Source organism: Schistocerca serialis, chromosome 5 (genome assembly GCF_023864345.2).
Source record: "Schistocerca serialis cubense isolate TAMUIC-IGC-003099 chromosome 5, iqSchSeri2.2, whole genome shotgun sequence".
Classification (NCBI taxonomy): Eukaryota; Metazoa; Arthropoda; class Insecta; order Orthoptera; family Acrididae; genus Schistocerca; species Schistocerca serialis.
Window position 1 is genome coordinate 477,492,352 of NC_064642.1, and position 24,927 is coordinate 477,517,278.

Genomic DNA, 24,927 nt, shown 5'->3' on the forward strand with positions numbered 1-24,927 from the left:
ATTTTCTGCCAAGTCAGTACATAGAACTTTACTTTCGAATTCGTTGAACGCCTTTCGCATAGCCCTCCGCACACTACATTTCGCTTCGTGTAATTTTTGTTTGTCTGCAAGGCCTTGGCTATGTTTATGTTTGCCGTGAAGTTACCTTTGCTTCCGTAGCAGTTTCCTAACTCGGTTGTTGTACCACGGTGGCTCTTTTTTTCATCTCTTGCGATCTTGCTTGGCACATACTCTTCTAATGCATATTGTACGATGGTTTTGAACTTTGTGCACTGATCCTCAACACTATCTGTTCCTGAGATAAATATTTTGTGTTGAGCCGTCAAGTACTCTGAAATCTACTTTTCGTCACTTTTGCTAAACAGAAAAATCTTCCTACCTTTTTTGGTATTTCTATTTACAGCTGAAATCACCGATACTGTAACCGCTTTATGATCGCTGATTCCCTGTTCTGCGTTAACTGTTTCAAATATTTCGGGACTGTTTGTCAGCAGAAGGTCTAATACGTTATCGCCACGAGTCGGTTCTCTGTTTAAAGGCTCAAGGTAGTTTTCAGATAATGCACATTAAAAAAATTCAGTGGATTATTTGCCCCTGAGACCCGTTATAAACGTTTGAGCCTTCCAGTCTATTTCTGGTAAATTAAAATTTCCACCCAAAACTATAACATGGTCAGTAAATCTAGTCTAAATATTTTCCAAATTTTCCTTCAGGTGTTCTGCCACAACAGCTGCTGAACCAGGGGGCCTATAGAGACATCCAATTACCATGTTTGAGTTTGCTTTAACCGTGACCTTCACCCAAAGTACTTCACATTTCGGATCCCCGTCAGTTTCCTTCGATACTATTGCACTTCTTATCGCTATAAACACGCCTCCCCCTTCACTGTCCAGCCTGTCTCTGCGGCATACATTCCAATCTGAGTTTAGAATTTCATTACTCTTTACATCTGGTTTCAGCCAACTTTCCGTCCCTAGTACTATGTGGGCATTGTGACCGTTTATTAATGAGATCAGTTCTGGGACCTTTCTACAGACGCTCCTGCAGTTTACTGTTACTACATTAATATTGTCATTCCCTGTTGCGTTTTGCCTACTGCTAACTTGTCGCGTCTCAGGAGGCGTCTTGTTGCGCCTAGGGAGGGAATTCTCTAAATAAGTGATTATTCTGTTTTCCACTGTGCTTTGTCACATTCGTCTTTGCTGTGTTTATCCTTAAGCCACACTCTTCTAAGTAACCTGTCCATTGTTACAACAGACCTCCCGTGTCTCTTTTACATCCAACCAGAATAAACTGTCAGCGAAGCAAATCATTAGAATATGCTACCTCCGACATGTTATCGCTGTCATGTTGTCCAGGCGGACGCTTTGTTTGGTGGTCCCACGCTATCATGCGTTTGTCTGACGTCGGTGTGATCCCCAATGACTGAGTGATCAACAGTCAAACGTTTATTTTCCCTGAAGACGAAGTTTTACGCTTAGAAACCGGTTGTGCAACAAATTAAGGTAATTACTGGTAACTGAAGAGGATTTTTATTGTATAAATATATTCCTCAGTTGCGGATGTTCATCTGATCAGGTATTTAAGGCTGAAGATGGTCGCATTGTGATCGCAACTGGTTACTATTAAAAATAAATATTTTACTGCAGTCAAGACGATTTTTTATCTATTGTAAACGCTTATTTTACTTTTTTATGTTCATCTTATAACCTCATTTCTAGACACCATGCATTCCGTTCAACTGCCCTGCCTAGACCTAAGCCGTCTCTGATAGAATAACATCGCAAAATATAAAAGCTTTAATGTCTTCTCCCTGAACTTTAATTCCCTTTCCTAATTTGTCATTGCTGAAGGAAGGATATAGCTCGTAAAACTGTTTAATAATCGCCGCACGATTACTCGAAATGTTCATTGGTGTTGCATCGGTTGATACGAAAGTTGCACAGTATTTCATCATCTTTAAATGCGAACAGTGCCCTAGATATTTTCAAGCAGTTAGTACGTCGAAAAAACTTCTAACAGCACAACCTCATAGTTGTTGATGAGAATGAAATCGCTTATGGTACTACAGTTGTGGAAATAAGTATAAAGGACGGGATTTTACGACAGCAGTAGTACAATGTCTAAAGCAAACGTATATCAAATTTATAGTGAAAATAGTAGACAATAAGACATAAAGAATCATGACGTTATATAGTTTCTTTCATAGCATGAGTGATAAAATAAGATGTTCGTATCTCCTGGATGGAAATTCGTATAAAGGCACTTACTGCCCTGTTGTGTTACTGCATTGTCAGTACTTTGTCTAAACACCGTTCTACCTAATTATCTCAAAAATTATCTTCAGCATTAATTTGGTTAGGATTTGTAATTGTTGCAGTGAAATTGTCACCGCCCTTCTCTTATCGCTCGTTTCGGCTCACATATGGGCTCAAACTGCCTTTCATTTTGATAAACACGCTTTTGATGTAGCCCCCAAAAGGTTTTCATGGGGTTCAAGTCAGGGCCGCATGCAGGTAAGGGCAAGAAATCGATATCTTTATTTTCAAACCATCTTTTGGTTGTAGCAGAAGCACGCACAGATGCACTATCTTGTTCGAACATTCCAGTGAGTTGTGTCTCCAGTACCTCAGTGTACATGTTGTATGTAGGCTGTTTAGGTTTTTTTATTGGTAACGCCACCTCTGTGTGAAAATCACTGGCTGTGCTGTGTGCAGTCTGTATCTAGTTTGCATTGTTGTCTGCCATTGTAGTGTTAGGCAGCTGGCTGTGAACAGCGCGTAGCGTTGCGCAGTTGGAGGTGAGCCGCCAGCAGTGGTGGATGTGGGGAGAGAGATGGCGGAGTTTTGTAATTTGTCATGAACTGATATATATATTATGACTATTAAGGTAAATACATTGTTTGTTCTCTACTAATATCTTTCATTTGCTAACTATCCCTATCAGTAGTTAGTGCCTTCCATAGTTTGAATCTTTTATTTAGCTGTCAGTAGTGGCGCTCCTGTATTGCAGTAGCTTGAGCAGCGAAGATTTTTGTGAGGTAAGTGATTTGTGAAAGGTATAGTTTAATGTTAGTCAGGGCCATTCTTTTGTAGGGATTTTTGAAAGTCAGATTGCGTTGCGCTAAAACAAAATATTGTGTGTCAGTTTAAGGACAGTCGTGTATAAGTGTTCAAAGGGCACGTTTCAATGTTACAGTTCGTTCTGTGTTCAACCAATCAATGCGCAATTTACCTTTAGCGCAGAAAGCTGCATGAATCATAACACTTCCAGCACCAAAATTTCTGCTCAATGTTACCTGCTGCCCTTTTCTCAGATCATCCCAATAACAGTGAAATCCATCCAACTCATGAAAATTAAACTTTTTCTCATTCTTAAGTCCATGGCATACGTTTCTCAGGAAACTCCAATATGGCCTGGTTATGTCTGGGTGTTAGAGCAGGTTTATGCAGTCGTTTCTTGAATGCTATATGATTGTCATTTGACAAAATTTGTCGTACATGTCTGGCAATTATTTGAAAACGCAAATCAGCAACAAGTAGAGGAGAATAACAGTTTCTCGCCCTTGTGTTGCCCAGAGGTAGCCGCTACGAGGTCACAGATAATTATCTACTAAGCCCGTATTTTTCGTTCAGTTCATACCGTACACTCAGTCTAACAAAATTATCAATCACCGTAATTGAATGTTTCAACTTCTTGGCGGTTAGAAGATTAAAGTGTCCTCATTCGATCAGAGAGTGGCCGTTCGCATCGATTTTTGTTTTTTCTTCACACGATAACTGTTCTCCGTGTCGCATTGTCAGAATCGTGGTTTATGTACACAGCATTCTCTTTAGTAATGTATGTTTCCTGCTTGCAGTAGAGACACGTACACACACACTGACATCGCACAGAGGCGACTGCCTTTATACCGAATTCTATTCTCTACCACCGTAATCGTTGATATTTTGTAATATAGTGTACTACTTCTGGTACCGCGCGCCGCGGAATTTGAATCCGCGTCAGACGTCATGGACGTCGAAGACCCCTAGAGGACACTGCACCATCGTGCTGTAAGCTGTGGCGGCGCGCGCCTCCTGGACTGCTTTTAGTGTGAGGGCGCCACAGTGGAACACGTGTTTCCATCTGCCAATAGCGGCACCCCCGACAAAGTACTTAAGCGCCTGCCTCTTGCTCAGCCAGACCCTCACCCTCACCTACCTTGCTTGGCCTCACCACTGACCGTCACCTCACCTGGATCCCTCATCTCCACTCCATCCAATCCAAAGCCCACAACTGCCTCCGACTCCTCAAACTCCTCTCTGTCCGGACTCCACTATCCTCCACACCCACAAATCCTTAATCCGTCCCATCCTCTGTTATGCCAGTCCCACCTGGATATCTGCCCCCCCCCCACCCCCAAATTCTATAAGTCTCTTCAGATCCTTGAGTGTCATGCACTATTCCTTGCCTTCCATATACGCCTCCCGTCCCCCACGTGGATCCTCTATGACCTCATTCTTTTCCCCCATCTGCTCCTATTCCTCGAACATATCCGCATACTCTACACCTCCCGCCGCCTTGATCCCCCTCACCCCCTGGTTGCTCCTCTCCTCTCCCGTCCCCGCCCCCTGCCACGCCTTCACTGTTGTGTGGCCCCCTACCCCCCATCTCCTTTCCCAAGGTGACTTCCATCAACTCCCCCTCCCGGATGATGCCCTCTCTCCCTCCATCTACCCCTCCCATCAACTCTGATCCCCACCCCCCTCCTTTCCTCTGTCCTTTCCCTGGGCTCCCTCTTCCCCCCTTCCATCCTGTTTTCTCCCCACCAAACCGCTCCCTCCTTCCTTCTCCCCCCCTTCAAGTCCTTTTGTATTCCCCACCTCTGCCTTCCCCACTCCCTGTTGTGTCTGCCCAGCACCCTGCACCCCTCTTATGGGTCCTCATCCTCCATTGGCTCCTTTCCCGCCTCCCCCCTTCGCTTTTCCTCTCCTTCCCCCCTTCTTTATTTTCCCATCATCTGTCCAGTTTCCCCCCACCTTCTCTCGGCTGTGGTATGTCACATTTGCCAACATTTTAGTCCAGTGCTCCAGTGACTGTTCAGTGTTGTTCAGTTTCCCCCACCTCCTCTCGGCTATGGTATGTCACATTTGCCAACTTTTTAGTCCAGTGTTCCAGTGACTGTTCAGTGTTGTTCGTCTTTTTCGTGTTGCGAACAGAAACCATGCTGTCGCTAGGTGTGAATTTTATGTCTTTTGCGAACAGAAACCAGACTGTCGCCGTGTGTTTTTAATTGTCTGTCTATTGTTTTACCTGTCTGCTTCGTATGTATTTTATTAGCGTCATCATCCCTCTGTTCTTTGCTTTAAGTTCCACGCTTTGTTTTCGCCATGTTACTCTTTAAGTCTCCGATTTTATTGCCTGTTTTTATTATTTATTCTCTTCATCTTTTTAACAACACGTTGGCCCGACCTCCTGCTGGAGTAGCTAAACTCCTGCGGTGTCGATGACGCCAATTAGAGTGTCTCCATAGTCAGAGACGCTCCCTGAGGGTATCTCAATCAGATAGGCAACTCAGTTTAACCCTGAGGTCAAAGCAGGAACAGCAGCTACGCTGCTTACACTGCCCCAACACCTGGAAGATGTCGCCAGTGTTTTACAGCAGCAGCAGCAGCAGCAGCAGTAGTCAGCCAGTCAGTCTAATCTCGCTTACGCCTGTGGACACATCGCCTCGCGTTAGAGAGCTTACTTACTTGTTCTGCATACGAGTGGACGTGTTTGTTAGGTTCCCTTGTGACTCCGTTGTTCGATCTTGTTGTTGTTCGTTCTGTCCTCCGTTGGTCGTGCCCGTCCTCTCCCGTTGTGTTGTTGTTCGCGAGCCTCTCCGCGGGTCCCGCCGCGCTTTCCATCATTTCAACCCCGAGACCGTACCGGTCGCAGTTAGAACACTACTGACATCAAATGCGATACAGCTGGCGGAATACGGGATTCATACTGTTGCGTACACACAGTGCACGAATATTTCAACCGAAAATCTTAATTTTTCTACAAATGCCCGTGGCTTTATGCTCATTTCCACAACTGTACCAGAGTGCAGTACATAGAGTTTCAGCGTGGAGTTTACAGAGCTGCTGGTCCACGGGCTCGGAGCCGCGCCTGTGGTCCGATTCCCAGGCAGTGAGCGGTGTGCGCTCTACCGCGGCCGCTGCGGCGCACGTGGTCTGACCGCCGGCCTGTCTTTGTGCCGCAGTGCAGAGCGTGGAGGGCGCCGTGTTCCGCATCGCGCGCGTCTCGCGGCTGCACATGGGTCCCTACCTGTGCATCGCGTCCAACGGCGTGCCGCCCAGCGTCAGCAAGCGCATCTCGCTCGTCGTCCACTGTGAGTACCGCAGCGCCGCCCCTCGCCGCCCCCCGCCCTTACGCCCCGCTGGGCAGCGCGCGCTCACCCCACGCCGCCTGTGTTGCAGTCCCGCCCGTCGTGCGGCCAAAGAGCCAGCTGGTGGGCGCCTACGACGGCCGGCACGTCACCATCGAGTGCAGCTCCGAGGCCTACCCCAAGTCCATCAACTACTGGACCCGGGACCAGGGCGAGATACTCGCCCACGGTGAGTGCACCTTTTTGAGCATAAACATCCGTAGTCAGTGTTTATATCAACGAAATTATTTCGTTGCTACACATGTTGCGTAAACCAAAATTCGACGTTTCGACCCACTGCTGCGACCTCCTCAGGCAGACTAAAGCTGCTGATCTTCTCTACCTAGGGTGCCCATTAATGTTGACGACCCCAAAAACTTACTGTCCACAAAAAAAGAAAAAAAATTACAAAAGCTAGAAAATGCTGTTTAGCATGATTATCTTCCTTCGTTCATTACGAAAATTCTTGGGAGCAAATTGGCATGTGCCCTTGTGTTTACACAGACCATCCCAGTTTCATTAGGACTGTGGCTATGAAAAATAAAGGATTATGTTGACAAAACAGCTGTATTTATTCAAAATAGTCCTTCCCTGATTCAAAACACAGGTGAAATACTTTTCAAAGTGTTTTGAAACAGTCACTGTAGTCCTTTCTCGGAGTTGCGTGTACTTATGCAGTACCATTTCCTTGGATGTCCTCAACTGCGCCATAACGGTGTCTTTTTATTGCCAACGTCTGTCTGGGGAGAAGCCAAAATTCAGTTACTGCCAAATCAGGCGAATACGGTGGGTGATCCAGAATTGTGATCCATTTGCTAGCCAAAAACTCGTGCACAATCTTCGCTTCCTGGGCCGGATTGTCGTCGTGAAGGCGCAACCACGAACCTTCCTTTTTGCATTCTGGTCGAATTCGAACAATTCTAGCCCATAAACACTGGAGGATTCAAAGAAACTTGGCTTGCCTTACTGTCCCACTGCGATTTTACGACTAGTGTCAGACACGCATCTGTCACTTTCGCGGCCAAGTTGCCTGCTGTACCAATTCTAGCCATTTGACTTTCTACCAGGCCTGCTGATAAAAGTCCATATATCGGTATTTATTACAAAAAATTTCAATATACACTGAATCGCCAAAGAAAGTGGTATAGGCATGCATATTCAAACACAGAGGTATTTACATAAGAAGAATACGGCGCTGCGGCCGGCAACGGGTATACAAGACAAGTGTCGAGCGCAGTTGTTAGATAGGTTACTGCTGCTACAGTAGGAGGTTATAAAGATATAAGAGAGATGGAACGCAGTGTTACAGTCGGCGCACGAGCGATGTGACTCAGCATCTACGACGTATCGATGACGTGGGATCTTCCCGTACGAGAATTACACGAGTGTACCGTTAATAGCAGGAACTGAATACCAGGAATCCGGTAAAACATCAAATCTCCGACATCGGTGATGGAAAAGGATCCTGCAAGAACGGGACTGAATCGTTCAGCGCGAAAGAAGTGCAACACTTCCGCAAATTGGTGCAGACTTCAGTGCCATAAACAAGTGTCAGCGTGCGAACCATTCAATGAAACATCATCGAGCCGCAGGTCCATTCGTGTGACTGTAAGACACAAAGGCTTACTCCTGGCCCCTTAACACGGACATTGTGTTTTGATGACTGGAAACATGTTGCCTGGTCGGACGGGTGTCTTTTCAAATTGTATCGAGCGGATGAACATGTACAGGTATGGAGACCACCACACAAATCCATGGACCCTGCATGTCAGCAGGGCAATGTTCAAGCTGGTAGAGGCGCTGTAATGGTGTGGGGCGTGTGCAGTTGGAGAGATATGGGACCCCTAATACGTCTATGTGTGACTCCGACAGGTGACACGCAAGAAAGCATCCTGTCTGATGAAGTGCATCGGTTCATGTCCATTGTGCATTCCGACATACTTGGGCTATTCCAGCAAGACAATGTGAAACTCCACACGTCCAGAATGGCTACAGAGTCGCTCGCGGAACACGGTTCTGAGTTTAAACACTTCCACCTCCCCAGACATGAACATTATTAGCTTATCTGGGATGTCTTGCAACGTTCTATTCGGAAGAGACCTCTACCCCCTCGCACTCTTACGGATTTATGGAACAGCCCTGCAGGATTCATGGTGCAGTTCCCTCCAGCACTACTTTAGACAGTAGCCGAGTCGTGTTGCGAAACTTCTGCGTGCTCGCGGGGCCCTACTCGATGTTACGCACGTGCACCCGTTTCTTTGGCTCTTCAGTGTATAATCCCCTATGCTTTCGCTTGATGCGGTACGAATGACTTGCAATCAAGCTGTTCTTATTTATCATATGTCTTTGATAATAGTATGCAATAAACGACTGTAATAGTTTCGATTATTCATTTTGTGAGCGAAATGGCTACACAACAGTGGAACGAGACAGATATCCTATATCTACTGGAAATAACTTTTGCATATTTTTATTCAGATGCTTCCGAATACCTTTGTGCTGCAGAAGCACCCGTGGTCTGGGGGCAGCGTCCTTGATTACTAATCAAAACAACCTCGGTTTCGGGTTCTAAACCCACCACCTCTTAAATTTGGATTAATAATCTGCATTGGCGGCCTACGACTTTGGCCATAATAAGTTACCCTCATTCTGCCAACGGCCTTATCACAGAGGGCGGAGGTACGGATAGAGATTCAGGGCTCTGTCTTGTCCTTGGGATACGAAACTGCTCCTAAAGGCAGAAGAATCAGCAATGATCAACGGGATGAGGATGTAGTAGGCAATGGAGACCACTGCAGTAAGGACACATGACGTGTGTCAACAGGACACGTGTTCTGTAATTGCAAAAGAGTCATGATGATCTCTCCGTTGGCAAAATATTTCGGAATAGTCCCCCATTTGGACATCCGGGAGGGGACTGCCAAAGGGGAGGTGACTTTAGAGAAAGATCGAATAACCACCGAAGTGGTAATGTTTTACGAGTTGGGGCGTGAAATGTCAGAAGCTTCAACGTCGTAGGGAAGCTAGAAAACCCGAAAAGGGAAATGCAAAGGCTCAATTTAGATATAGTAGGGGTTATTGACGTAAAATGGAAAGAAGACAAGAATTTCTGGTCAGATGAGTATAGGGTAATATCAACAGCAGCAGAAAATGGTGTAACGGGAGTAGGATTCGTTATGAATAGGAAGGTAGGGCAGAGAGTGTTTCTGTCAACTCATTAGTGATAGGGTTGTCTCATCAGAACCGACAGCAAACCTACACCAATAACGATAGATCAGGTATACATGCCGACATCCGAATCTGGAGGTGAAGAGATAAAAAAAGGATTTGAGGGTATTGAAAGGATAATACAGTACGTGAAGGGAGATTAAAATCTAAAAGTCATGGGAGACTGGAATGCAGTTGTAGGGGAAGGAGTAGAAGACAAGGTTACAGTTGAATACGGGCTTGGGCAATGAATGAGAGAGGAGAAAGATCAGTTGAGTTCTCTAATAAATTTCAGCTAGTAATAGCGAATAATCAGTTTAAGAATCACAAGAGTAGGAAGTATACTTGGAATAGGCCGAGTGATACGGTAAGATTTCAGTTAGATTACATCATGGTCAAACAGAGTTTCCGTAATCAGATACTGAATCGCAAGACGTACCCAGGAGTAGATACAGACTCAGATCACAACGCAGTAGTGATGAAGAGTAAGCTGGAGTTTAAGGGAATTAGTCAGGACGTATCAATACGAAAAGACGTGGGATACATAAGTACTAAGGAATGGCCAGATACGGTGCAAGTTCTCTAAGGCTATAGTCACGGCAATGAGGAATAGCTCTGTACGCAGTACAACTGAAGAGGAGTAGACATATCTAAAAAGGGCAATCACAGAAGTTTAGAAGGAAAACATAGGTACGAAGAAGGTAACTGCGAAGAAACGATGTGTAACAGAAGAAATACTTCAGTTGATCGATGAAAGAAGGAAGCACAAAAATGTTCAAGGAATTAGAAATACAGAAATAGAGGTCGCTGAGGTATGAAATAATTTGTGAATTTGTCTCATGTAATAGAAGGAGACACAAAACGATTTAGGAGAGAGGGAGAGAGAGACAGAGAATTATCGCACCATCAGCTTAACAGTTCATGCATCCAAGTTGCTGACAAGCACACAGAAGAGTGGAAGAAAAAATTGAAGATGTGTTGACGACGGTCAGTTGCTTTAGGAAAGTCAATAATGACGTTGCAGTTGATAATGAAAGCAAGACTGAAGAGAAATCAAGACACGTTCATAGGATTTGTCGTCTTGGAAAAAGCGTTCGGAAATGTAAAATGTTGCAAGATGTAAGAAATTCTGAGAAAAATAAGGGTAAGCTGTAGGGAGAGACTGGTAATATATGTACAAGAGCAAAGAGGGTATAATTAGAATGGACGACCAAGAACGAAGTGCTGGAATTAAAAAGGGTATAAGACCGTGATTTAGCCTTTCGTCCCCACTGTTCAGTCTGTACATCGAAAGAGCAGTGATGGAAATCGAAGAAATGTTCTGGAGTGGAATTAAAATTCATGTAGAAAGGACATCAACGATACTATTTGCTAATCACATTGGTATCCTGAGTTAAAGTGAAGAAGAATGCGTGATCTGTTGAATGGATGGACTGTCTAATGAGTACAGAATACGGACTGAGAGTAAATCGAGGAAAGTCGAAAGTAATGAGGAGCAGCAGAAACGAGAACAGCGAAAAGCTTAACATCAGGATTGATAGTAATGAAGTAGCTGGAGTTAAGGATATTGTACAACTTAGGCAGCAAAATATCCAATGACGGACGGAGCAAAGAGGACATCAAAAGCAGATTGGCTCTGGCAAATAGGGTGTTCCTGGCCATAAGAAACCTACTAGTATCAAACACAGGCCTTGATTTGAGAAAATAATTTGTAAGAATGTACGTGTAGAGTACAGAATTGTATGTTAGTGAGACATGGACTGTGGGGAGACCGGGAAGGAAGAGATGTGGTGCTGCAGACGAATGTTTAAGATCAGGTAGACTGATAATTTGAAAGGAAACTAATGAGTGGAAAACACTGACAAGGAGAACGGACAGGATGGTATGACGTCTGTTAAGACATCAGGGGAATAACTTCCATGGTATTAGAGGGAGGTGCAGGTGGGACAAACTGTAGAGGAAGGCAGAGATTGGGATACGTCCAGCAAATAATTGAGGACGTAGGTTGCAAGTGCCGTTCTGAGGTGGAAAGGTTGCAAGAGGAGAGAATTTCGTGGGGGCGGCCTGCATAAATCCAATCAGAAGACTGATGACAATAAAAAAAAAGAAATCCAGCTCCTATGACATTACTCGCAATGAAGATTTTGCAGTTGCTACGGAGCCGGCAGATTCATCGCGCAGGTCTGGTACACACTGAATGTATCAGTCTGACGGCAAGCAGCGACACAGGAACAAGACCGTTTGAAAAAGAAGTAGGATACGCGAAGCTACTCTGTATGTTCACTCAGCTTTATGGAGCGAAGGTTCAAATAAGTTTATTATAAATACATCTTTTTTCATGTTTTTAATACAAAGTCGATACATTTTCATCAAAGCACTATTTGTTCATAGGAATTCATGTGTCTATAAACTTTGGCCTACAACATAACCGCATATGCTCAGTATATTTCGTTAACTTAATTCTGTTACATTTGCTTCCTGGCAAAAGAATTCGTAAGAGTTCAGGTTTTATTTGTTGGTGCAGATAGAAACTTTGTTTTTATTCGCCTTTTTTATGTGTTTTATGACCTGAAGGCACATCATCTGATAAGTGGTCCAAAAATGTTTACTAGCTCAAATTGTGTTTGTTTTTCTTTGTGTTTCCGTAGGGTAAGAATAGTATATGTTCTATACTTAGTTTTTGTGGGTCTTCGTGTGATTCCTTTAGTGCTGCAACTCTAAACACTGATTTCACTCCTTTTTCAATTAACACTCATCGGTTCTCGTATGTTCCACACTCAAAACAAAATGTAGGAAAACCTTTGTCACTCTCCTCATCGAAAGATTTCACGTTATTGTCGATGTTTACTTGGACAGTGGTGCTGGTTTCACGTAGTGTAGCACTAACTGCCTCTCGGTGTTGCGAGTTCATGTGGTGAGGAGCAGATGTAAACGTACTTGATTTGGCGTGAAGGGGGAGGGTTGTTTTGTGTGCTTTGTGTGTGTGTGTGTGTGTGCGTGTGTGTGTGTGAGAGAGAGAGAGAGAGGACGGCACAGGAGAGTTGAAAGCAAGAAGAAGGCGACAGAGTAAGCGGGACGGGAAAAGTGTTGGGAGGAGGCAATGACATGATGATGATGATGTTTGGTTTACGGGGCGCCAACTCACTTGTTATTCGAATTTGACAATATACGTAGTAGTGGGTGACCGTATGCCCTTCCTAGTAATAAATCATTACTTAAGTATACAGCTCTATAACCGGGAGTATACGAGGGCTGTTTTTTAAGTAAGGGCCGTTTTTATTTTTTAGAAAAGATACAAATACTTTTAAAAAAAACTTTTATTTTCTGATTCTACTCACTTTTACCTATTTTTCTACATAGTTGCCTTGTTTATTTAAGCACTTGTCATACCGTACAACTAAGTTTTTAGTTCCGTCTTCAAAGAATTCGGCCGCCTGCTCCGACAGCCAAGAGTTCACGGCCGCTTTCACTTCATCGTCGTCATTCAAAAAATGGCTCTGAGCACTATGGGACTCAACTGCTGAGGTCATTAGTCCCCTAGAACTTAGAACTAGTTAAACCTAACTAACCTAAGGACATCACAAACATCAATGCCCGAGGCAGGATTCGAACCTGCGACCGTAGCGGTCTTGCGGTTCCAGACTGCAGCGCCTTTAACCGCACGGCCACTTCGGCCGGCCTCGTCGTCATTGAAGCGCTGCCCGCCAAGATGGTGTTTCAGATACCGGAAAAGGTGAAAATCGCTAGGAGCAAGGTCGGGGCTGTATGGTGCATGGTCCAAAACTTCCCAGCCAAAAGAATCAATCAAATCCCGAGTCTTTTGAGAGGTGTGAGGCCTAGCGTTATCGTGCAGGAGCAAAACTCCTTTTGTCAGCATGCCGCGCCTTCTGTTTTGAATTGCTCTGCGGAGCTTCTGTAGAGTTGCACAGTAGGCATCTGAGTTGATTGTCGTTCCTCGTGCCATAAAGTCCACTAGCAAAACACCGCGCCGGTCCCAGAACACAGTTGCCATAATCTTGCACTTTGACAGCGTCTGTTTGGCTTTAACCTTGACGGGTGAGGTTGTGTGTCGCCATTCCATCGATTGTCGCTTGCTTTCGGGAGTGATAGGGGATACCCTTGTTTCATCTCCAGTGACAATTTGACTCAACATGTCATCCCCTTCTTCCTCGTAACGAATCAAAAAGTCCAATTAAGTGGCAAATCTCTTCCCTTTGTGGTCCCCTGTGAGGAGTCTGGGTACCCACCGAGAACACAGTTTCTTAAAGTTTAGGTTTTCAGACACAATTTTGTACAAAACCGATCTTGAAACTTGTGGAAATCCCAAAGAAAGAGTAGAAATTGTGAATCTTCTGTCCTCACGAATCTTTGTTTCGACTGCAGCCACCAAATCATCAGTGGTCACAGAGGGCCGGCCTGAGCGTTCTTCGTCATGGACGTTCTGACGGCCATTTTTAAATTCTCTAACCCACTGACGCACTTTACCTTCACTCATTGCATTCAAGCCATAAACGTCTGTTAACTGACGATGAATTTCTGCAGCTGATAGGCTTCTCGCAGTCAAAAAAACGTATCACTGACCGTATCTCACACGCGGCGCGCGATTCAATAATCGTAAACATTATGAAGTAGCACAGCGATGCGTACACGTCAGCTACAGAGCTGCAACTTGCATCAGTGTGAACGGGAAGGATGCCGGCAAGTGGCGCGGTGGCTTGTTGCGGCGTTCGCGCGAACTACGGGACTTTACGCGCGAACGGCTCTTACTTAAAAAACAACCCTCGTATTTACAATGTTCAGCCGATATTTTTGTAGGCCGGTACGTCGGTACTTCTCCGCCGTTATAATGATATATAGTTCTATCGATACATCGAGGCCCGATAACGATATATTTTCCAATTATCGATATATCAGATACACGATATTTGTAAAAAAATATCAACAGTCATACTTTCCCGTGCTACGGAATTAGTGTACTCCATCTGTCTGCGTTTACTGCTGCCATGTCCAAGTGTGAGAATGTTTCTAAAATGTTTGCGTAGCGTGTATCTGAGGTATGTACCTGTGCGATATTCGCGTAGATGAACGCGAGAAACCGCCTAAAATCTAAATCCACATTGGTTGCCACACCGGCTCCCGTCTGTAAGCCACCACGACTCCCTTCAAAACTTGGGCAAAATAGGAAAAATAAATGCGCGTTCCGACTTCAGTCCCGCGAAATCTTGTGGAGATTGCAGTGGTACGCACTTGTCCAATGCTGCGATGTCATTCCAGTCTCAAAACGCTATGATGCATGCCGTGACAGTCGACTGTAAACAGTGAATCGGCGAACGACAAATTTTTCAGCGATTCTGCCCAGTTTTCAGGATAAACTACGATGTGTAGCACCCCAGAAGGTACGTTTACGACATTTTTAACCGGTGTAACAACGTCTATCGACTTCAAGGTAAATGACTTCAGATTATCCGAAAGAGTTGGCTACAAAGTTTTCTCCGCGTGACTCCAATTTTGTAAATGGCTCAGCTAGTACCTTAATAGTATAGTTAACGAGTTCAAACGTATTTGCGTGCACATATATGCACGTTTTTAGTGGACGGTCATTTTTCTACTGTGCTGCAGTGCCACACGGTAAAAATGGGTCCCTCTTTATTCCAGTTATAAATTACTATCTACCCATGAAAGCCATAAGGGTTTTCTGTAGAATTCTTGGGGAGCTATCCGGAATTGTGATTACAAGTTTTCCGCAAATTGGTGAATAACTTTTTGTAAGATTAAAATTTCCCCGAGTAATAATCTTTTTCGCGAAACGTTCTGCGAATATTGAAATTTTGCTAAGAGTACTCGAGGACTACAACATATCTGTCAAGTACTCTGAAAAAATATGTATATCTCCAAGGTCTGGTGTCGAATTCCTCTGACTCACAATATCCTGCAATAATGCCCGATGCCGATTGGTCGTCTGACCGAAGATGTACAGGAATCTCGGATTAATGATACCCGGCGTTACAGATCAGAATTTACACGCAAATATTCCCTTGGACAAAACGATGCATGTCGTATTCCATCTTTTTCTGGCGTCTTCGGATCCTTTCATCTCGAGAGTCCAGAAATTGACAACTGAAGAAGTTAAACACATTTAGCTGAGGTAAAAGATGTGCTTTTCGAACTATGTCCCAGTGGAAAATCAAAGAGTGCCCCTCCTGAAAGCGATAATGACACAAGCGACGACTGTGACCATGATTTCGAAGAAAAAACATTTCAGCGCTGCAAATTCGACCTCTAATTCGCCGTTAGCAGCTTCACAATACACTCGAAGTTTTACTCGAATGCGACAAGTTTTTAATTTTCTGATCCACAGAATTAGATGGTTCAAATGGCTCTGAGCACTATGGGACTCAACTGCTGAGGTCATTAGTCCCCTAGAACTTAGAACTAGTTAAACCTAACTAACCTAAGGACATCACAAACATCCATGCCCGAGGCAGGATTCGAACCTGCGACCGTAGCGGTCTTGCGGTTCCAGACTGCAGCGCCTTTAACCGCACGGCCACTTCGGCCGGCACAGAATTAGATCCACACTTTTAATTTTGTAGTTCTGACAACATATTACTTATCATCAATTCAAAGAATCGAAAAAGAACACAGTTGTGTAGGATGTTATATCGATTATTCTATTATGTCCTGGTTTTGAGCGAGTGAACCGAGTGTTCGCAAGGAGGTTCGATTAGGGGGCAGTGTGTCTCCCTGTGTCCCTGAAGCGGGCGCTTTAACGTGTTCGGCTGCTTGAGTGGGATGCTCTACCGTCTAGGTTACTACTGCAGAAATAAAGATCAAAACTTGTAGTACCAAGCATCCAACTCCATACGTTAACTCTCAGTTCTCCCTGATTTTCCACGTGAATAAGCTATTATGGTTTCTCGACAGTCCAATAATGCTTGTTGTTTGTATTTACCTGTTCTTCCTTTGAGAAAGAACATTCATTGGCAAGAATAACGTCCAAGGTGGGGTTTTCATAGGTGAGAATTCCCATGGAATTCTTGGAAGTGTACATGAAACGGATGTAACTGTCGATTTGTTAGAATGCGATGTATATTGGTTTTAAGAATGCCAATATCCTGTTGTCGTACACTCACTTGCGGATTCATTGCAACCGAAGCGCGAATATTAACTTCCGCGGCTTGTATGAGTTCTTCACGACAGCGTAACGTTGGGTTGAGATATACTGCTTTCTGAAGCGACGAAAGACGAGAAAACATCCATCTGGAAGGTACCCACCAGGACATCGGTCTCTGTAGAGTTCCTCTACCTGATTACCATTACGCCTACAGTCATCCACAATAAAAGAAAAGTAGTGTTGATTCAGTTTTTGACCAAGGAATGACTTTACTAAACGCATCATATCGTTTAAAAGTACCAGTCTACTGTACTACATGTATCTGTATTGCAAATAAGAATACATTATTGAAATTATTGGTCTACTAACTTACATCTGCCATTGATAAGCGCCATTTCTTCCTTTTCTTGTTGGTTTACACTGTACTCACGCAGACCTTCTGCAAAAGATAATTGACTGAATAAACGGTGTGCATTTTCCTTTCGCACTAAACCGTCCTGTCACGTTAATGTGATCAGCCGTCAGAAGCCTGAATAATCAACTTCTGCAGCGCGGAGCACTGCTAGACGTGCGGGGAGGGAGTCAGTCAGGTTCTGGAAGGTACCGGCTGGGATAAGCCATGCTAATTCCATGGCCGGCATTGCTAGGTTTCACGGATGAGAGTGGCGCGAACAGTCAGAGCGAGATGTCCTACAGCTTCTCGATAGCGTTAAAATCTCGGTAGTCTGAAGGCCAGGGGATTATAGTAAACCCATAGAGGCCCTTTTTAAACCATGCACATGTAGTGCGAGATGCGTGACGCTTTGCATTGTCCTGCTGGTAGATGCCACAGCGCCGAGGAAAAAGCAATGGCATGTAGGGGAGAACATGGTCCCCAAGCACAGATGCATACCTTTACTGGTCCACGGTGGCTTCCAGAATGACGAGATCACCCAGGGAATGCCATGAAAACATTCCGCAGACCATAACGATCCTTCTGACGATTGTTGCAGGGTATTTACTTTCAGACGTTACACGACGATGAAGCATAACACGTGATTCATCTGGAACGGTCTCTCGTCGCCGCGCACTGGACCCTAGTTGCAGTATTGAAGTGCAAATTCCAGCCTTCGTCACTGATGAACAGCACTCGGCGTGCGTGGTGCCTGAATCAGGCACCAGCTGCGGAGACCCATATGTAGCAACGATCGCCGAACGGTCGTTGAGGAGACGCTGTTGTTAGCCTCTTTGTTTATCTTGGTGGTAGTTTGCTCAACAATTGCACGCCTATTCGCCTGTGTGCATTTCCACAGACGTTATGGACCCCTGCGCTTCTAAGGCCGGTATTACATTATCAGATTTCTCTGTCCAGTATCTTTGTCAAATATCTTTGTCAAAGAAATTTGATGGTGCAATAGGGAACTTTGTCAAATGCCGTCAAATATTTGATCAAATCTAGGGCCTCGCTGTAGATTTGATCAAAGAAGTCGCTTGTCTTCTGTTCACTGCAATGTGACATGTTACCACGTGGAGCGCTAGCATCGCTGCTGCGTTCTGTCATCTGCAGTGTTTTTTATAAACATTGCTGGTAAATACAATTGATGTGTACCGACAACTACAAAGTTAATAGAGATGTATGAAGCTGATGAGGCGCTTTACAACGTGAGGCACCCTGAATACAAAAATAGATTAAAAAGATTTGAGACCTGACCTGACCTGATCTGACCCTACCTAATCTAACCTAACCTAACTCTTTCCTGTAGCAAGGAATCGGAGTTTTACAGTGAACCTGTCTTCTGCAGATATAGTAGTTCTTGAGTGGGTATTGTGCTTTGTGATATGAGAATACACTTCACTGAGCACTTAGAGAAATGTATGCTCATCCATTCTTAAGTAACTGATGTACGACTTCACGGCCACCACTATAAGCTCACGTAACAGGTTTTGTTGAATGCTTTTATCGTGTCGTCGTAAAACCCACGGCTTCACCCAGGTACGTTTCCTTTTTTTTTCCCCCGCTTCTCTTCCGCACGTGCACACAGTGCAATTGTGGTACATGCAACTGCTGCGGTTAATAACAAGTTGTTGTTGTCAGCCATCTTGAACTTTGACGAAAGATATGATGACAGTGTAATACCCCTTTTTAGAGCCACGTCAATCATCTTTGTCAAATATATTTGACGAATATTTGATCACATCTTTGATCAAATCTTTGACAAAGAAATCAGTGTAATACCGGCCTAAGCCCCGTGGTGCAGCACAGATGCCTTGGCGCTGCGTTTGAATAGCGTCATTTTGTACTTTAACGACGGCAGCACGAGAACAGTTTACAAGTGTAGCCATTTCGGAAATGCTTCTACCCTGGACGCGAGAGTCAGTGATCATATATTCTGGATCCGATGAATCAATCCGTTTCCGCACTACGACAACAACTGCACTGTTGTCCACGCCATCCCTCCCTCCCCCGCCTCCCCCCCAACCCCTACACGGATTTATTTACCTTCCACTGCTAGATCTGCACTGCCACCTGCTGTCTGTTCAAAAATGGCTCTACGCACTATGGGACATAACATCTGAGGTCATCAGTCCCATAGACAGACACAAGGAAAACAGTCGTGCCGGTTGATGTGTCCATGATAGCTGAACAAAGCTTTCTCGATACATCATTTACTTTGCTTCTGGACGAAAAGTTATTTGAAACGGTAAGATACATGGATCATCCTGTATACAGTGGGTATTATAATTTGGTAGAAATCCCACCGCATAGAAGACACCATTTGTTTGATTGGAGGCATGTTAAGTGGCGTTATAATAAACCACTAAAACTTCTATACAGTTGATGTTTCGACCGCTTTCGAAAAGGCCTCTCCATGGCGATTAAACTGCAAGTGCCTAATATCGAAAAGGATTTTATTCGAAGTACACCGGCCGTGGAAGTTTAAGAACTTGGGTAGCGCCCCGTTTCATTTTACAACTTTCATAGGGTTCGTTACCGTCTTTTGCAAGTTCAATGAAAGTTTTGTTAAGAATTAACCACGTTTCGCTTTACTCTAAAGCATCTTCAGTGGTCACGTTTTTCTGTTGTTTACTTCATTCTTCCTGTTCTTCGACTGGTATGTCTTCGATTTTAGAACACAGCACATTCACTGCACAAAATACAATCACGTTTCTGGGTTGTGACGGACCACTGTCATCACCCTATTCTGTGCTGTCTTCATTGGTTTTTATTTTTCTGTCTTACAAGACGATAATATTTACTTTATGCTAATAATTTTATATCTGCTGCCAACATAAATGACAGACTCATGTATGACGTGATGATAAGCAACACTGACGGAAGATTGCACGGAAAATGCCGAAACTTATTTGGGAAAAACAAAAATAAACTGTATGCCAGTTTTGTATACGGAATAGCTCTCCAGTGTTTCTTGGATGGCACGATGAAGTAAAAAGTACTGCAATACCGAGAAGATGATATCAAGCATAGCAACACGTAGTCTGCTTTAACAAATGTAACACACGACCTGAACGTTGCCATGGAAAGACAAGAGGCAACTTTTATGTGCATCCTAGACTTAAGCATATGACGCTGCCGACTTCGATATTTTACGTGTCAAACACAAAATCCTAAACTATTCTCCAAGTGTGGTGAAATGGTTTCACCCGTATATGATGCCACGCCAATAATGTGTCATCTCCGACACCACAAAGTCGTGATGGAGGCGGGTACTCTAACGCGTCCCCCATGATAGGGTAATAGGTCGAATAAACATTTCATTGTGTAGTATTGGCGTGTCATCGGTTCTGCCCTATAGTAAATACACCATTTACATGCTGATTACCTCAAGTGATATTTTATGTGCGTGCAAACTCAATAAATTTGAGCACTATGGGACTTAACGTCTGAGGTCACCAGTCCCATACAACTTAGAACTATTTAAACCTAAGTAACCTTAGTACTTCACACACAACCATGCTCGAGGCAGGACTGGAACCTGCGACCGTAGCAGTCACGCGGTTCCGGACTGAAGCGCGTAGAACCGCTCGGCCACAGTGGCCGGCGGCGGAGGATACGTTGTGTACCACTGCCAGTTCGCCTTTTCGTGTTCCAGTCGCGAATGATTTGTAACGTGAACAATTGCTATTAAGCCTCTTTGAGTTCATGGTATTTTAGTGAGATACACGTAGGAGGAAGCAATATATCGGTAACTCTTCTAGCGACGTACTCTCTCGGAACCTGCACAGTATACCACACCACCATGCAGGATGCTTAACTTGCAGCAACTGCCACCGACTCAAAATCCCTGTGACGCTTTCGCGCTTTCTACATGAAACTGTAACGAAACTCTTCTTTAGTTCTTTTCTATTACGATTATCAGTCGTATCAGTTACCGATCACAGACTGACGATCAGTATTCAACTATGGGTCGAACGAGTGTTTTGTAAGCATCCTCCTTTGTTGACGGACTACATTTCCTCAGGATTCTTCCAATGCATCTCAGTCTAATATCTGCCTTCACTCACTCCGTCTTCAAGCCACGAGTGGCCCACCGGGACCATCCGACCGCTGTGTCATCCTCAGAGGAGGATGCGGATAGGAGGGTCATGGGGTCAGCACACCGCTCTCCCGGTCGCTATGATGGTATCCTTGACCGAAGCCGCTACTATTCGGTCGAGTAGCTCCTCAATTGGCATCACGAGGCTGATTGCACCCCGAAAAATGACAACAGCACATGGCGGTTGGATGATCACCCATCCAAGTGCCGGCCACGCCCGACAGCGCTTAACTTCGGTGATATCACGGGAATCTGTGTATCCACTGCGGCAAGGCCGTTGCCCCCCATATCTGCCTTACCCGTGATTAATTTGATATGGTCACTCCACCTCAAATCGCTCCGTGTGTATGCTCTTCAATATTTTGCTGATGTGTCTACTTTCAGTGATTGTTTTACAGTCGTGTAGTCATACACTAATGGGTTCTCCTGCCTAAGTATTCGCGATACGTTACACTTATTTATGTTACCACTTCCCACACCAAACCTCGATCTTCTGCAAGTATTCCTACATTTTGTTACCATTTTGTAGCGTTGCGACTTCTATATATACAACAGCATCAACTCTCTCGGAATTTGCACAGTAAAGGACACCACCATGCAGGATATTTTTGCGAAAACCCTCAAGGAGCTTCCGATGTTATCAACTAGGACATTTACACATATTGTCAAAAGCACTGGTCCTGTAACACTAGTTTTACGTCTCGATACTTCTCTCCAATGAAAAATGCCGTGTCCTGTTCGCTAGAAACTTTTCAGTACAACCACGCAGTTTGACTGATGTTCCGTGGGCTCAAATTTCGTTCACTACACGGCAGCGAGGAACTGTTTCTACCTGGACACCTCTGTTTCCTCCATCTCGTGGAGCGAGGTGAGTTTCGCACAATCGTTGTTATCGGAATGCTCTTACAGAGGAAATTTTCGGTCTCCAAAAATGTCATAATATGTGAGCATAAAACATGTTCCAGAATTCTACGATAGAGGGAATCTGAGAAATAGGACTATAGTTATGTGAGTCTGTTCGACAACCCGTCTTGAGCGGTACTTTTTTCCAATCATTGGGAAAAGCTTCGATTCTCAAGAGACCTACAGTACACTTCTGCTAGAAGACGGGCTAATTCAGGGATTTCAGTTGACTTTCTATCTCTTGGTCACTCATTTCGGTATCTGTTATGTTGTCGTTTGTGTAACGATTTAAGGAAGGAACTACAGGGAGATCTTTCTCTGCGAAGCAGTTTTGTAAAAGGACGTTAACTATTTCAGTCTTATCCATATCGTACTCCGTTTCAGGCTGTTATGGTCACAGGGTGTCTGGCAGACGACTCTGATCCGTTTAACTGATCTGACATAAAATAAAAATATCTTAGGATTTTCTGTCAAGAAGGTATCGACATCTCTTTGCGAGCTACAAAAAATATAATACGCTCCTACCTTTTGGCAAGAAAAAGAACTTTCTCTTCCAATTGTGGACTATAACGATGTTATCCTACAAGGTCTCTGTCTGGAAAGCTCATGGCGCTCGGAAACGGTGAGAAATGCTTACATTCGATATCTCTCTGATGGTGGTCTTTTGTATCATATTTCACTATTTTATGCACAGAATTCCTAGCTACGTGCAGAAAAGCGCACTGTTTTTCGAAACACTCTGCCTCCTCTAACTCGTTTTCAACATATACTGTCCTACATATCTTTCTTCGACCTTAACGAACTTGTCTGAATAACACAGCAGGGCCACTCTTTCCCATATGAGCACACTCTTTTCTCCTCCACTCCTTCTTGCAGTCCTTTCCGATAGCACGAACCCAATGCCGGATTGACGTCCCTCATTATTTCAGAGAACTGGAAAACTTCTCTGGCCTCCAAAGACAATGAATGATGAACAGGGGTTGGACAGAAATATGGAAACGGCGCGAGAAATTCATGCTTGAAAGTAAATGCAAATTCTATCCAAGCATGCGGCTTTGCGCTTTTGTATTTGACCACGAACGATCTCAATACGTTCAATGTGTCATTAGTGGTCAAAACATCATTCTGTGTAGTTGTGATTGCATTCGAGTATGGGCAAATTCTTGTTGCGTGTATGGAGGGTGCTTTCCTAACGTAGGTAGCCGAATTGTTTGTTTTTTTCAAGAGGTACCGTAACGAAGATTAATATCACATACAGGGAAAGCGGAGAAACGCCATCCTCTAATTTAAAGGGTGGACGAAGGTTTCTGTTGAGTGAACGGAGGGACGGTCATTAAAGAGGACAGTGAAGGAAAGTAAGTGAGCGACAGCTGCAAAAGCCACTGCAGAACTGAATGTCACCTTAGCGAACACTGTCGACACCAGAACAATACGAGGGGAGTTCCAGAAGCAAGGACCTGCAGGGCAAACTGGAATTCCAAACTCACTGTTCAGCGTAGAAAATGCCCTTAACAGGGGAACGTGGAGCCGTAGCCTCGAAACCTGTACTATGGGGCGATGGAAGACAGTCGAGGATTCGTATGGTCCTCATACGTAATCCTGCGTTGTCGACAGTCTCTGCGCCCACATTGCATTCCGAGTTATGGAAACGATATCCTAATATTCTAATGCTCGAGGAAAAGCCTTCTCCGTTATAACTGAACCACACCTGACCATAATCCTCTCAAAACATCAAAATAATTTACTTACCTTCTCTGCAACTGATTTTATATGTTCTTCCTACATCACATTTACTCCTTGATATTTAGTCCATGTGACTAAGCTCAGTGACACATCATCAAACCCGTGTGAATAAACGACAACAGCAGTTTCTAAAGATTTTAGGACACCCCAATGTACGTTCGTATTTTGAGCAAAGGAGTTAATGCAGAGAAAACTGTATCGATGTGGATATCGATCGTTCAGCCCGCGGTGTGTTTACTTTTAATTTTATGCAGTGGAGTATCCACGTCAAATTAATGCCTTTAGCAAGTTAAAAGAAAATCAGAAGCTTCGTAAAATATTCAGTTTTGTCAACTAAAGCGCCCGTCGAAACGGTACTACTTCTGATTATGGATAATTGATGGTGAGAAATGAGATACACACTTCAACATTCCGGTAAATTTATGCGCATTTTACCCCTCCTCCTTAACATTATTCAGAATTAATTTCTCTTTGGTTCGTGCTAAAATGAGTACGACTACTAATTACTGCGTATGTTGGAGGAAAAATAATTTTTTGAAAATCTACAATTGCAATAAAACAATGTGAATTAGTTGATAAAGCGTTTTATTAATATGAGAAAACTTTCGTAAGACGGAAGCATTGTCTCCCTGGGAAAAACAACAATTTTACGTATTTGTTTAGGACAAGCACTGTGAAGATGACATAACTTATCGATATAATCGATTTCGGCCGAATTGGGTAACCGTTAGATTTAAAATATGCAGAGTGGAGTAGCTGCCGCCGCTATCAGCTGACATCTACTCTTCTACGAGGCACATATCCAGAGCAGTTTCTAGTAATTTACATTCTTGCAAGCGGATTCCTTTCATCTAATTTATTAAAGTACGGAAATGCCAAGAAGATTTTGAGGTGCTTCAAAACACTGCGGTGACGTAATGGCACGAAACAGTCATAGCCGGCCGAAGTGGCCGTGCGGTTAAAGGCGCTGCAGTCTGGAACCGCAAGACCGCTACGGTCGCAGGTTCGAATCCTGCCTCGGGCATGGATGT

The 24,927-nt window shown here is 44.2% G+C and overlaps 1 protein-coding gene across 1 annotated transcript in view; it reads left to right on the top strand.

Moving 5' to 3' along the window:
- The window catches only part of LOC126482009 (opioid-binding protein/cell adhesion molecule homolog), a 361,349-nt gene that overhangs the window by 277,441 nt on the left and 58,981 nt on the right, over window positions 1–24,927 (top strand). Inside the window, exons 5-6 of the mRNA XM_050105976.1 lie at window positions 6,230–6,358; window positions 6,447–6,584. Of these exons, the coding sequence (XP_049961933.1) occupies window positions 6,230–6,358; window positions 6,447–6,584 (267 nt within the window). The remainder of the gene's footprint in view (window positions 1–6,229; window positions 6,359–6,446; window positions 6,585–24,927) is intronic.